The 15692-nt window shown below is 36.4% G+C and overlaps 1 protein-coding gene across 4 annotated transcripts; it reads right to left on the bottom strand.

The window, feature by feature from the left end:
• Positions 1-384: 384 nt before the first annotated feature.
• LOC306864167 (interleukin-6 receptor subunit beta-like) lies at positions 385-14980 on the bottom strand. 4 transcript variants are annotated; one of them, XR_013783749.1, is made up of 17 exons: positions 14834-14919; positions 12325-12398; positions 11926-12231; positions 10857-10989; positions 10530-10702; positions 10277-10431; positions 8752-8911; positions 8355-8431; positions 8011-8227; positions 6869-7063; positions 5982-6095; positions 4497-4646; positions 4282-4422; positions 4085-4181; positions 3343-3424; positions 1841-2622; positions 385-1181 (listed from the first exon to the last, which is right to left on the bottom strand). XR_013783749.1 is itself a non-coding variant. In XM_079407922.1 (17 exons), exons 3-17 carry the CDS (start codon positions 12377-12379, stop codon positions 2110-2112), a joined length of 2568 nt encoding a protein of 855 aa, XP_079264048.1. In that variant the 5' UTR covers positions 12380-12398; positions 13025-13135; positions 14834-14980; the 3' UTR covers positions 387-2109. The 4 variants fall into 4 exon arrangements, 2 of the variants coding, with proteins under 2 accessions (XP_079264048.1, XP_079264047.1); XR_013783750.1 differs by having other exon boundaries at positions 386-1358; positions 1776-2622; positions 14834-14917; XM_079407922.1 differs by adding an exon at positions 13025-13135 and having other exon boundaries at positions 387-2622; positions 14834-14980.
• Between the last annotated feature and the right edge of the window lie 712 nt (positions 14981-15692).

Here is a 15692-nt window from a genome sequence, read left to right on the forward strand (position 1 = left end):
GCCATAAGTGTGTAGACCTTTTCATTAACCAGTGACATTTTGTATAGAGCTTTATTTAGATATGTTGCATATGAGATGGACATGATTGTCTTTGGTTTCTCATTTGAAGACATCAAGTAAAACAGCTCCATATTTAACGAAACATCAATTGGTACCCAAGTATCATTCGCTAGTGTTATTCAAATGACAAATAAATTAATTGTGCATGAGCATACTTTTTAAAAGTCCAAAGTTTTAAATGGTAGGGTTTCTTTTTTACAGAAATAATAATGATTCTGATGATATATGCAGATTCTGTGGTTTAGATGTACTATAATGTGACAAAAAAAAAAGTCATTTTTTTAAAACGACAAAAGAAAAACAAAATCAGTCACTGCACTCGACTCGGAGTAACATTTGTAGCTTTAATGAGAATTAGTGTAGATTTAATTCATACAGTAACATGTAAGAAGTCTATTATACACATATGATGAGCCTCATAATCATGCATATTAGTTTTACAGTTGTTTCATTTCTCATCGCTTAGATCAGGGTTTCTCAACACAAGAACACAAATTACAACCTTAAACACTGCCAAATTAGTCAAAGCACTTCATTACACACAGCCATGACTCACTAGTCAGACTAGCCGCTGTTACCAATAAACAAAACCCATAGACTGAACATATAAACAAAGTAGTAAAGCTAATAAACTGCAAAACATTTGAATAAAGTCTTTATTTGACCTAGTATCAGTGATACACACCTAAGAGATAAACAAGAGATACATGAATACATGTCATAAGGCATTCAATGAAATATTTGCATTTCATAACTGTCATTTCAGTGTAGTGTTAATTTCATCCTAAGAGAAAATGATCACCAGGAACATGAAAGCTAAAGGTTAACTCAAGCTAGGGTCGACATTCTGTTGCATATTGTTAAAAATATGAATATTTGTAATAACAATCAGTAATATGTGTCAATACCATAACGCACCTTGACACAAATGGTTCATAATTTCTAAACAACACTGTGTCTATGCAGGAAGCGAGCGAAATCGAAGCGGCACATTCACCATCCACAGACCAATCGGCTGTTAGCTGGAGGCACGAAATCAGCCACAGCTACACTACCGGTCAAACGCTTCTGAACAGCAAGATTGCTCATGTTTTTAAAGAAGTCTCTTCTGCTCACCAAGCCTGCTTTTATTTGATCCAAAGAACAGGAAAATTCTGAAATATTTTTACTATTTAAAATAAGTGTTTTGTATTTGAATATATTTTAAAATGTAAATTATTCTGGTGATTTCAGAGCTGTATTTCCAGCATCATTCCTCCAGTCTTCAGTGTCACATGATCTTCTAATATCCTGTTTTGCTGCTCAAGAAACATTAATATTGTTGAAAACAGCTGAGTAGAATTTTTTTCATGTTTCTTTGATGAATAGAAAGTTCAGAAGAACGGCATTTATCGGAAACAGAAAACGTTTGTAACACATACATGTCTTTATCATCCCTTTTGATCAATTTAAAGCATACTTGCTAAATAAAAGTATTAATTTCTATAATTTCTTTCCCAAAAACTCCAAGCGTTTGAATGGTATAATGTTACAAAAGCGTTTTATATTAGATAAATGCTGATTTCTGTTCATCAAAGAATCATGAAAAAATGTACTCAACTGTTTTAAATATTAATAATAATAACAATAAATGTTTCTTGAGCAGCAAATCTGCATATTAGAATAAATTACATTTTTCAATATATTCAAACAGAAAGCAGTTATTTTAAATATACTTTTGCTGTACTTTGGATCAAATAAATGCAGGCTTGGTGAGCGGAAGAGATCTTCCTGTTCAAACACTTTTGACTGGTAGTGTAAATGAGAATTGAAATCCAAATGCTTCAACGAAACATGCATGTGGTTCAACACAACAGTCAGACAGAAGGAAGTGGCTGGAGTTAGAAGCAGTCGTTCTCCCTCTGAAGGCACGTGGCAGTGTGAGAAGTCTAGTGTTAACATACACATCCGGCGTAAGCTTGCAATCCTGTTAAAATGCCAAATGAAAAGTTGGTGACAGGCACATTCAGATACAGTATCTTAGGGCCGTCTCCAAAGCGCCAGTGTCTTTTACTGAGGTCGGTAGCCGCTCTGCTGCGACATGTAACATAAAGCAGAGGCGGGTGGATCCTCGGCGACGGGAGACGCCTCCTCCTGCACCGGACAGAAGGTCTCCTCACACTCCGGCTCCAGCTCTCGGCCGCGTCTGAAATACGAGCTCCTGGACTGGCTCTCGTTGAGGTGGTCCGGATGCTCCTCGCAGTCCAGCAGCGGCTGAGTGGACTCGGAGCGAGCGAACGCTGGAGGCTGGTGGCTGGGAGTCTGGCCCTTGTAGCCGCTGGCCAGCACTGAGGAGTACTGCACGGTGCTGGCCGTGGTCTGGCCCGAGTCGCCCTCGTCGCTGTCCGACACGCTGTGCCGGGGTGAAGACATACAAGACGAGCCTCCGATGCCGCTGCTGTGCTCCTCCGACAGATACTTGTCCTTCTTCAGCGGCAGCACACCTTTGTCTTCCTCACACAGGGACTTGCCGTCCAACACGTCCACCTCCATCACGCTGACGTCTTCCTTGGGCAGGTCGGCCTAGAGAGGGTCAGAAGCTGTTAGCCCTGTGTGCTGGCAAAATGGCTACAAAACTCAATTTAAATTTTGTACTTAAATATGATCAATATTAGAATTTAAAAGGCATAATTTCTGTTAGGGGGAAAAAGCTTCTGGCTTTTCTCCTGAGGCCACAAGAGGGAGCATCGAGCAAAATATTACTAATGCACGTTTCTTCAAAGCAATAAAATAACACGACTATCTTTGAAAAAAGTGCATAATGTTTAAATTAATGTTTATAAACCATATATAATTACTTAACTTGCTTAAACAATTAGAAACAAAACCGCATCATATATGTATGCTTAGTTTAATACAAAGGAACGAAAACCAATCACTAAGTGCTTTTTCATTTAAAAAGTTGAAATTAGATTAATTTTACATGGCTTTCTAAACATGCATCTCTTTTGAGCGAGACGCACGTGAGTGCAACGGTGATAGAAGTCATTGCTTCATTGCGTTTTGAGGCATGTCAAAAGACTACACTTTTTTCATTACACATAAATATTAACGGCTAAATGTTGAAATACAGCACAAATACTGGACATAATCGCAGAGAATTTTTGAGGGGTTATATGTGCATACTGCCAGGACATCTTCATAATGAAACAATCTTTAAGGTCGTAATAATTTTAAGATTATTATTATTATTTTTTTTGGACATGTTTTGTGATTCACCCATGATTTGGATTCCGTACTGACCTTTACGGGGAAATCAGGTGACCAGTGGGCAATGGAGCTGTCAGACGGGTCTGGAACCTGCGGCCACAACAGCTTCTTAATCCTGAAAAGAGAGTCCAGAAAATAATGACTTCTAGCCATTCACTGCTATTAGAAGTGGGGTTAGGTGATAGATCTACTCTTCACAATACATTACGAGTAACTTCTGTTTCTGTATTAAATTAAGCAATGCAAAAAATGCATAATGATTTTTATCAATTATCAATTATGCTTGGCATTACTGACATCAAACCTGATGTGATACTTGCCATATTAAAATATACAAAGAAGAATGAGAATAAAAGATTTGCTAGAGAAACTATCAACATTAATTTTATTTTTTCTCTCGAACAAATCATAAGACTAGCTTTATGGTGCATTTTGGTGCCTTTCTTCATTTTGATGTGAACAGTACCTGGTTATCATTCACTGATACATTCATGAACATTCAGCTAAAAAATTGTGTTTTGGAGCTTGACAGATGTGTTCACTATGAACTGTTGTTTTATGGAACAAAATTAGAAAACATGACTAGTTTTACTGTGTTTTTTTCATTAATTATTTTAAATGGACTTCTAAATTGTGTACAATGTGCACAATGACACGTTTACAAAGACTGGTTAGGCAATTAGGCTTTATTAGCCCATCTTTTACAAGCATTTCCAAGTTAAAGTTGAATTCTTGCTTTGTGTTTCATTTTGAGTGGTGAAAAGCACTGACTCACACTTCTCTTTTCCGAAGGCAGAGCATTATAAAAAAGACGGTCAGGAACAGGAAGCTGAGGCAAACCACCACTACAATCACCTCCACCTCTCCATCACCTACAGTCAAGAGAGAATCAGCATAACTCACATCCTTCAGCAGCAGCTTCTTAAAATCACAATGCATCATCAAGCATTAAAATGAGGATAAAAGACTTACCGTACTTCATAGTTTTAAAATTACAATCTATGCCTTTGAAAGAGCCTGCTTCTGTCGACACCATGACGTTAACCACGTAATCGGTTTCACTGGCCAGATCCGTCAGCACGTGTGAATGGACATTAGGACCCACCGTCACAGCTGCCAAACACATTCGACACAGATCAGCTTGAGAAACCATCACACATCACACATTCAGCACGTGTTGAACATACATTTCCATTGCTTAGTGTTCCCGATGGCATAGACTATGGTGTAGTTGGTGATGAATCCCCGCTGCCTGTCCAGAGGAATCTCCTCCCACATCAGCTCGGCACTGTTCTTCTTGGATTTTCTCACTGTGACAGTAGGACCCTCTGATGGAGCTAGATAAACAACAACTGTTATACGAGAAGGCCTGTCGCAATAATCAATATATCGACTTATCGAGCAATATATGTACATAAGCCTAGATTTAAACTGCTGATTTTGTCTGGCCAGAGGAGAATGACACTATTTCGACAAACTATTTCCCCGTCTAAATACTGTAAAGCTGATATAAAGCCACCCAGCTTTATTTCAAGATGATGTAAAGCTGCTTTGACACAATTTGCATTGTTAAAAGCGCTATACAAAAATAGTGACTTGACCTCAATCATTTTTGGTGACACAACATGTTTTTCACAACAACCATGTTTTTTTGCATTCCACTTGCACCTGTGTCTTTTGCAGCTTCTCGTACATAACGCGGTGTAGTCATGAGAGGCTAGTTGCTTAGGAATCTGTGCCTTTGTGCAAACGGACATCTGACGGCTAAGTAGGGTTTGTGTTTTTGCGCAATAGTGTGGCCCCTTAATTTACAGAGAAAAGTCAAATCTCCATACAAGTGCAATTTCTTTTTTTTACTTGTTACTTTCCACTTTTTTTTAAATAAAATGCTTATTTACTATTTATTCAAGTTTTTTAAGGTGTTTACTATTTTGATACTTAATTTCCATGATCTAAGGCCCCGATTACACTAGTGCCTTTTAATTTTAAAACGATCCCCATCTACACTGGCGTTTTCACTGCGTTTCAGAAACGATCTCCGTCTACACAACACAAAAACGCATGTCACATGACCATTCATGCAGGTACAACCATAGATATGTATTGATAGATTCCCTATTATTTAGATGGCAGACGCGTGCTTGGAGCGATCGAATGGGGAATCTACCCGTACATATCTATGGGTACGACTATGAGCATGATGTTATTGTTTACAGGTCATCAAGGATACGCAGAGCGAATGTGGGCAGCCACGCCATCGTTTTCAAAAGTCTCCGTTTTGGTCCGTTTACACTGAAACGCAACCTCTTGAGTTTTCAAACTAAAACGGGGTCTGCAGCGTTTTCAAAAGTCTCCGTTTTCGACCTCGGAGTAGTGTAAACGACAGGCGTAACCGTAGCAAAAGTTATGCGTTTTAAATCAAAAACGCACTAAATATTCTTAAGAATTAAAAGTTTTCTGTCATTTTAAAGTGTGTAGGCCTTCTTGCATTATTATGCTGTTATATTACGATTATAAATAATAAAATGGTCTTAAAATGACTAATTAAACGATATAAAATTGCTTCTCACAATTATTTCCGGGGCAATATATCGCACAACAAAAAGTTGTTATCGTGACAGGCGAGTGTGCTTCAGTACATGAGAAAATTGCATAGCACTTCAGATACATACTTCCTTGTTGAATGTAGGCTGGTCTGGTCACTGGACGTCCTGCTTGGAAGTGCCTGTTGAGCTTGTAAATTGGATACACTGATATGTTGTACCGCTTGAATTTCTCCAAATCAGCTTGGGAAAGAGAAAAAGACATTTGGTCACCTGCATTGCTCCCAAAACATTTAGTTTCACAGTGAACCTGCAACAGCAGACATGCGTTTCACACTTTCACAGCTTCTATAACAGACCTGTGACTCTATACGGAAAATAACGTGATTTCTGCCTCACCACATTGCTTTGACAACAATTATACATTATTTGAAAAAGTAAATTACTTTTTGGCACTTGGCCAATAATAGGATTATATTCTGAAACCATGCATATTTTTAAAATGTTATATTTTAATTTTTAGCATTGAGCCAAGAATAGACTGCAAATAGACTGCAAAACTTGCAACTTTACTTTTGACGTCACGCCGCGAAATGAACAAGCAACACTTACCCGGTACAGATGTACGCAACACGCCTCATACATACTAAACAAGTTGTTTACTGACAGTGTTGGGTAAGCTAGACTAAAAAAGTAACGAATTACTAGCTACTAATTTCATCTTCAACAGTGTAATTAGATTATAGCACTTATTACACTCTCTAAGACATATTTAAAGCTTTCTCAGGTCAGCCTCAACCAGTTGAACAATACAAGGATAGACATAAAACTACTCTTTTAATTCTTTCAAATAAACAATGTAACATTGCAAGGGGAGACATTAGAAACATACAGTACATTTTAACAAGGATCATCTGCGTAACACGCTAATTTTGACAGCACTAGTAAATAAACATGCATAGTTTCCATGTGGGTCAGCGTATTAGTCAGAGCTTCAGAAAATAGAGAGCTGGTACCGTTTAGTGTGGTGATGCTGACATTGTTAGGGACCCTCTGCCAGCCGGCCTGCAGCTCTGTTTGATGCACAGCCTGTGGGATTTTCACCCACTCCAGCAGGTACTCGGAGAGATGCAAGCGGGGAAGAAGAGTCCACTTCACCTGCAGCTTTTCATCACGCACTGACCAGCTCATATCCTCCACGCCAGGAAGCTCTGCCAAATCACAAACACGTCACACATTACACCTTCCACATGCCTCTACAAAGCAGTTTTATTAAATATGCACTAAATCTATATTCAAAAAATAATTTATTTATACACTACCAGTCAAAAGATTTTGAACTGTAAGATTTTTCATGTTTTTTAAAGAATTCGCTTCTGCTCACCAAGCCTGCATTTATTTGCAAAAAGCAGTAATATTTTTACTATTTAAAATAACTGCTTTATATTTGAATATATTATAAAATGTAATTTATTTCTGTGATCTGCAGCTGAATATTCAGCATCATTACTCCAGTCTTCAGAGTCACATGATCCTTCAGAAATCATTCTAATATACTGATTTGCTGCTCAAGAATTTTTTATTATTATTAATATATCCTAAAAATGCACCCATCTGTAATAGTTGTGTCCCTTTTCCAAGTTAATTTCAATTATTTTGTCATTTCATATTTTATCAGTAATATTTTAATTCATTTGTTAGTAAAGGAAGAGTGTATATATTTTAGTTGATGTATATTTCAAAGAGAACCTATTGGAGAACATGGCTGACTTTATTCTCACATAAAGCTATCTGGTGAAGCGCTCAGTGGCTGTTCCCTATCATATACAACACAATGTGCAAGTGGCAAATTCTATTTATAGATTTAAAATTTAAAGCCAACTGTAAATGGCTATTACTGATTCTTCTAGAAATTAAACAAAGATTATTAAAGTCATTGAAGATTATTTGATCACTTATTTTGAATATCAATATTATTTCAGCAAATTAGCTGTCATTTAGTTTGTTTGGATGATGTAACAAAGCCTGGTTTAAGCGCCAAAAGTGATGCTGCACATTCTTTATCAAAAAAAGGGCACAACTGAGCAGAGGACAAAAGAAGGGTTAAATGTTCAATTTACAGCTTTCAAACTCAAAACCACTGCAGTCTTTAACATACCGTTATCTGATCTTGGAATGAACAAAGTTGCAATAGGAGACACTCCAACTGAATTGTTAACATTTACTTCAATACTGGCAGTTTTTCCTGGGGGTAGCTCCATCGAATACGTCTGGCTGAGCTTATCTGCTCTTATATAGTAGCTTCTAAACATCTCGTAATCTTGGCTGATATTCAAGTTATATACCAGCATTTTTCCATTAGCTTTTACAGGAGCCTGCAAGAGAAGACAATATGAAAGCATTCACTATTTAACTTGTAAACAGCAATTGACACAGATTCACAGCCTGTACAAACACTATTATGGTTATTTTAACACCTGTAAGATGAAAAAAGGAATTTACCTTCCATATTAATGTGACATTTCTACTATTAGAAGTGGGCTGAATGATTCTCCAAAGATCTGGTGCGCTTGCTGGCTCTGAGAAAATAAGATGGCCCGATGAGTATTAATGCTGGGAAGTAATTAAACAGTGATGCTATGCTACTAATTAACTATGCCTTCCAGTAGCCTGACAGTAGATCAACTGCTTTTTTGCATCCCTGTTTTGATGTTTTGTAAAGATACACTAGTAGTAGTGTTAGAGTAGCTAACTAGTTCTTTAAAAGGGTAGCTACATTTTCAGACTAGCGTCCTCCAACACATTTCTTAAGGAGTATTTATTTTATAACCCAATCTTAAAATCGTTCCATCAGCGTTTCAGAGAAATTCCGTCCCTTTATGAATAATACAGATCTTACTGGCTTCTGCAGTGCTGTTTGTAACGCTGGGGCTCCAGTTGCTCCAGTAACTGCTGTTATTTACTCCAATGCATCGCATCTGCACCACATATTGAGTGTACGGCTCCAGAGACTGCAGTCTGAACGACTCGATGTTCCCTCTGGTGAACCTCTCCGGTACCTAAAACAATCATCATTCATTACTGGAACAGTATGTGCATTTTTTAGAGGTTATATGCAAGATGAAAATAATTCAAGCTTGTACTGCATTGCCTGAGATAAGAACCCGCTCCCACCCCTTGAGCCATACTAGTGCTTTCCACACCTGAAATATTTAACCCTGGGTAGCAGAAGCCAAGCTTATCTTGCTTAACACTGTTCACTAATTAATTCTGGGTCTTCATAAGCTGCTGTTTGTACATTCCTAACCCCGGGATAGCATTCTGATTTGCATATATTTTACATAACGGCTCTAGTACTGCACTATCAAGTTCTTCCTGAAAAGTAAAAAACAGCCTCTTCATTCCTTCTTTACATGTTTTCCGTATAAATAGCAGACAATCTTGCTATTTTAACAGTGTAAATAGAATCTAGCACTTAGTAAATAGTATATCGTTAAAATTACTGCTATTAGCACTAAGTGCAAACAGCATATTTTCTTAGCAACAGATACTATTAACACTAAGTGCAAGTAGCTGCTGCCTTATCTTTATAATAAATAATAATAATATATATATATATAATATATACATAATAAATATACACAGTACACACACATATATTTTGTAATCGCGATTAATTGTTAGCCAGCACTACTTTTTAGTTATCTTTATTGTTATCGTTCTTGCAGTGAACGGGGCTTTAGAATGACAATAACATGGACTCACAGTGTGAGAAAACCTACTGAAATGTTTCAGTAGGCAAATAAAATGTCTCATGGGTATCAAATCACATGTTTTTACTAACAATCATTATCCATAGTAGTGTAGTCAAAAGTACTGGTTTCATTGTAGCCAATCACAGTCAAATCTGTTGAGCGCGTGAACAACGATGGCCAAATCGGCTCAACAATATACTCGACCCCAGTTCGCCTTAGTAAGATATATCCTGGTGCATCTCCTTTGTGCAACACATGTAAGGCACATAAGGGCACCATTATGCACATTTTTGGGACTGCGAAAAATTAAAGGAGTTTTGGGAATAGTGTACATGAGTTCTCTGTGATTGTCCTGGGGAAGAAATATCACAAGACTAATATATCTTTTTGGGGTGGACTTAAATGAGATATCAGTAGGTTTTCATATTTGCATACTCTGATGCTACTTAATGTAGATTTTTTTTCAAGTTTTGATTGTTGTTATATTGTAAATTGATAATTATTTTTTTTTTTTTAAAGGATCGGCTCAACAGCGCTCAGATGCTATCGGGAAATTTGCGTTTTTAAAATTTCGGTACCAACTGGTGCTGAAGTCAGTACATTTGACAACACTAATTCACAGTAAATAATAAAATCTTAATTTTTTAATTGTTTTTGGCTTTCCCGTACCTCGATCCAAACATCGGATGCTGCTTTGCGGTATTTGATGGCATAAGAGAGTCTCAGAGCGGTCCTGTCAATGGGATGTTTCCAAGTAACCAAGAGACTTGTGGGGATGTAAACTTCAGTGAGGACTTGGACATTCAGTGGTGGATTTGGTTTTGCTACAAAACACACACACGGGAAAAAAAGCCAATTGAAGTGATGCATTCATACAGAGTGTAAAATGCATCCTTTCCTAATTCACAAGATGAAATCATACCAAAATAGGAAGCATCGTTTAGAAGTTCTTCTGATCGCTCTGACCCCAGAGCATTCTTCACTTCAACCCACAATTTTAAAAGCATATGATTTGGAAAAGTTTCCAGGTTGATGATGCAGGATCTTGCAAAATGCTGATTACAGTCAGCTTTTTGTGCTTTATCTAACACAAGTCTAAAATAGAAAAAGAAGAGGAAGTAAATGATACTCTAGTCTTTCACTTTGAGTCATTTGGAAAAAGACAAAAAAAAAATCTAAAAGGTTTTTAAAGGTGTAAAAGCCGATACAGTGTTATCAGGACTTCTGTTACTTTAACATGTACACGCACACATTAATGGTGTAAGTTGAGTCGATCAGCGGGTTTCGCGATCCTGGATCCCAACTACAGTTTAAGTTATGGGAAAAATCCTTGTCCTCTTGCACAGCAATGCATGACAGATTCTTTGGTTTCAATGGAGGATCTGGAGACCACAAACAGAAAAACAATGGATGCATGAAGTAGTTTTCTTGAAGTTAAAGTGTTTAGATAATGCAAAAGGTTTCAAATAATGAGAAAAGATTTCACATTCCTATCAGACTGTCAATATTTGCCACCACAGCGGGGCTATTTTCCTCCTACAGGTTTAAAAACAACTGCATAAAAGATTCTTAAAGTGTCAGCTCATCGAAAACTGAAAGTCGTTCTAATAAACCAAATGTTCTGAAGCCGTACTTAAAAAGAATATTTAAGTTATTAAATGCTTTGAAAAGGTTGCCGCGCCAGATTTGACATCCGAGAACCAATGATGATTAACATTATTGAAGAAAGTACTTCATTTGAATTTGAGCCTTAATCAATTTCAAAAATATTTTTGAAAATGTTTCTGAATACTTGGACTATAGTATCACTGGATATTCTGCAATATTTTGTGTTTTCGAACAACAAATGGTCCCACTTTATATTAAGTGGCCTTAACTACTTTGTACTTGCATTTAAATTAATTATTTGATACAATGCACTTATTTTGTACATACATGTCTTTACATTGTACTTATATTTAAAAAAGAAAAATACCTGCATGTAATTACATCTGTAAGTAGTTTATGCAATTACATTTATAATAATTACACTGTTGACCCATGCCTTACATCTTAACCAACCCAAACCTGTTCCTAGCCTCACCCCATCACACCTCAATAGCAGCAGAAGTGTTTTGCAACCAAATATGAACACAATAAGTACTTAATGTTTGATGTTAGTACATAGTAGTTAAGGCCACTTAATGTAAAGTGGGACCCAACAAATGCTCATCCTGGAGAGAGCCATCCCTACAATACGTACAAAACTAAAACACAAGCTGGAGTTATGAAGAATTAGCCTTGTACTTTTAAAGCACCACGTGTGATTTAACACTTACATCCTGTACGGAGTGAGATTCCATAGATACACGTTGGTATGTGTGACAGGGACTCCTTGGCGGCTCTGCACCGCAACCATCCGCTCATGTCACTGCTGATGTTAACAGTAACACTCACAGATGTTTCATTTATTTTGTGGTATAACTGCTTCGCAATGCTGACGTTCTCCAAAAGCCATTCAATGTCATCTGAGGTGTAAGGGGACCCTTTCAGGAGGTGGCATGTCGCGGTGAAGTCTTTTCCCACCTCAACAACAATGTTACTTCTGGAGTCTGGAAGAATCTTCACACAATTATCAATGGAACCTGTGTGATAAAACACTGAACTGAGTATCACAACAAAACAACAACGATATAAGCGTTAACTGGGAGGTAATAAATGACATGGCTTTGGCTTACCAACTGCATAGTGCAAAAACATCAAGAGCAAGAGTAAATGATGGGAAGAGCCCATTGTGACTTCCAGCAGGTATCTGAGAAAAGACGGAAATCAAAAGATAGTATATAGATTGAAAATGTAAATGGTGCATATTAGTACAAAAGAGTAGTAATATGTACCCTTAGGGTACTACTTCAACCTTTTAGGGGTAATTAAGTTACAAACTTGTTTCTACTGCCATAGTGACAAGTTGCTCTATCCTTTTTTATAGTGCTTTCAAACGATTAATTGCATCCAAAATAAACGTTTTTGTGTACATAATATATGTGTGTGTAATGTGTATATTTAAGAAAAATATGTTACGTTTATTTATATATGATATAATTTATGAATATAAATATATGCATGTAAATATTTTCTAAATATGCTGTATGTGTGTGTATTTATATATACATATTAAATATACACAGTACACACACATACAGTGGTGGGAAAAAGTGTTGGCCCCCTTCCTGATTTTTTTATTTTTTTGCATGTTTGTCACACTTTAATGTTTCAGATCAAACTAATTTAAATATTAATCAAAGATAACACAAGTAAACACAACATGAAGTTTTTAAATGAAGGGTTTTTTTTTATAAAGGGAAAACAAAATCCAAACCCACATGGCCCTGTGTGAAAGTGTTTACATCCCCTTGATTCTTAACACTGTGTTCCTACCTGAAAGATCTTAATGCATGTTTTTTTCTACTGGAGCATCAGCGAGTGTTTGAATCTTCTGTGATAGTTGCATACGAGTCCCTCAGTTGTTCTCAGTGTGAGAAGATGGATCTTAAAACCATACACTCATTGTTGGAAAGGGTTCAAATACACAAAAATGCTGGAAAACCAAAGAATTTGTGGGAGCTGGGGGATTTTTCTGAAGAACAGCAGACAGTTTAACTGATCAGGACAAACAAGGGACTCATGAACAACTATCACTAAACAAAAAAACACCGCTGTGGATCATTCAGGTAACAGCACAGTATTAAGAATCAAGGGGATGTAAACTTTTGAACAGGTTCATTTTTATAAATTCAGCTATTATTTTCTCTTGTGGACTATATGTAAACATCTTTTATGTGAAATATCTTATTCAAGTCAGTACTAAATAAACAATAACATGCATTTTGTATGATCTCTCTTATTTTGGTCAAATAATTAACATTGTGCAGACTCTGAAAGGGGGATGTAAACTTTTGACCTCAACTGTACATATATACACAGTGCATTTAGAAAGTGAAACGCTTCAAATTGTTTGTGTGTGTTTCACTGGGATGGCATTATGCAGGTGATGAGTGTTGCCTGGTTTCCTCCAGACATGACACTTGAAATTGAGGTTCATCAGACCAGAGTTTCTCAGTCTGAGAGTCCTTTAAGAGCTTTTATGCAAATTCCAAGCGTATCTTTATGTGTCTTTACTGAGGCTTTCATCTGGCTACTCTGCCATAAAGTCCAGTGTTACAGTTTTGTGAGAAACCTTCAGAAGAACAAGCATCTCCACACATGATCACTGGAGCATCAGGCTCTCGGTCAGCTCTCTTTCTAAGACCCTTATGTGTTTTCAGCTGCTAGGCCTTACATAGAGAGGTCTTTTCAAATCATGTCTAATCAATTAAATCTGCCACAGACTCGCCGAAATGTCTAGCACAGGTTATAAATGCATTTGTCAATGTATTGTGTGTTTTTTATTGCATTTATATATATATTACACAGTAACAAAACATTTAAGCACTGAGTAATATTAATTAACTACATGTATCTACTATATGGTTAGGATTAGGGTTACTTGCATGTAATTATGCATAATTAATCGTTATTATAATAGTAAGTACATGTAACATGTAACAAGGACACCTTAAAATAAAGTGTTACCAATACTTTAAAGCATTTTAACAGCCTTGTATTAAAAGGTACATTTTTTATATTTAATCGCCAATATTGTCATAATTGCAACACTAACGTTACCCCAAGGGTCTAATTTTCACTTTTTTACGTCAGTATATTAAAACATCTAAAATCATTAATGTGTCCACAAATCCCTAATTTACAAATAGATAAATATAGAGACACAAAATGATCTGTCTGTAAATAATATATGGTTTTTGAAAAGTAGGCCTACTAGTTATCAGTTATATTCAATATTTTCGTCTTCAGACTATATTGTTTGTCTACTTTATTTCATTTGAAGCTTATAACTTATATAAGAACCTACTAAAGTATATAACATGGTTACAATACATTCATATCATTGGCAAGGATATCAGCAATGTCTATTCAAGCTTTAAAAAATGATTTATATATATGAAGTCATTTATACATTTATTGACTGAGCTAATGCTAAAAAGCACAACATTGACGCACATTTCACAGTAACACGATGCCTGTAAAGTACGCAGACGTTAAAATACAACTTAACGTACTAAACGACATCATAGAATTACATACATACATTATAATATATATATATACATTAAAATGTTCTCTTACCTTTATTTTAAATTTTAATACTTAAAAAGCATCGCGGATGATCGAGGCGACATGTCGTTTCCGGTCGTTCTGTAAGCCGTTTCCGTTGTTTTTTGAACAGAAGCTGACACTCATCAGGACCGACCCCCAGCTGCGCTCACTATCACTGAAGACCAGACTGTGTTCTATAGATCGAAGCATTCTGAGCATGCGCACTAGAAACCGAAACTCCTCTCGTGATTGGCCGGCAGAGCTGTCAGTCACTTAAACACGCCCCGTGATTCATAATCTATTAGTTTTCCCGTTAGTCACGGCCCACTGCCGGAAAACAGCGTTCTCACTGCAGCCAATGGCAGCTCGCGCTGGCTCTGCGTGTTTATATAAAGACAACAATTAAAAACAGCCACAGACAATTTAGAGCTATTTTTTTAGGCATGTTCTCAATATGAAAACTTGCGTTATAATTATCGTATTATTAGTTTTACTGGCATCCATGCACTTTTCTTTAGGATGTGTTGTTATGACAAGATTAAATATTTCCTAAATATAGATGTCTGCGACAAATCTTCTGTGCTCAGAGAAAACAAGTCAGAAAATAGTAATAGAAATGTATAAATTAATATTTATGTAATTATAGCCACCTGACTAGAGACTGGAAGACATTCTGAATGTAAATGTGACCTTTTCGAAATTAAGATTTATACATCAGCTTTTGGAAAATCTGGAATCTGAAGGTGCAGAAAAAAAACTAAATATTGAGAAAATTTAAAGTTGTTCAAATGAAGTTCTTAGCAATGCATATTACTAATCAAAAATGAAGTTTTGATATGTTTATGGGAGGAAATTTACAAAATATCTTCATGGAACATGATATTTAATT

The sequence above is a fragment of the Barbus barbus genome (genome assembly GCF_936440315.1).
Source record: "Barbus barbus genome assembly, chromosome: 45".
NCBI lineage: Eukaryota > Metazoa > Chordata > Actinopteri > Cypriniformes > Cyprinidae > Barbus > Barbus barbus.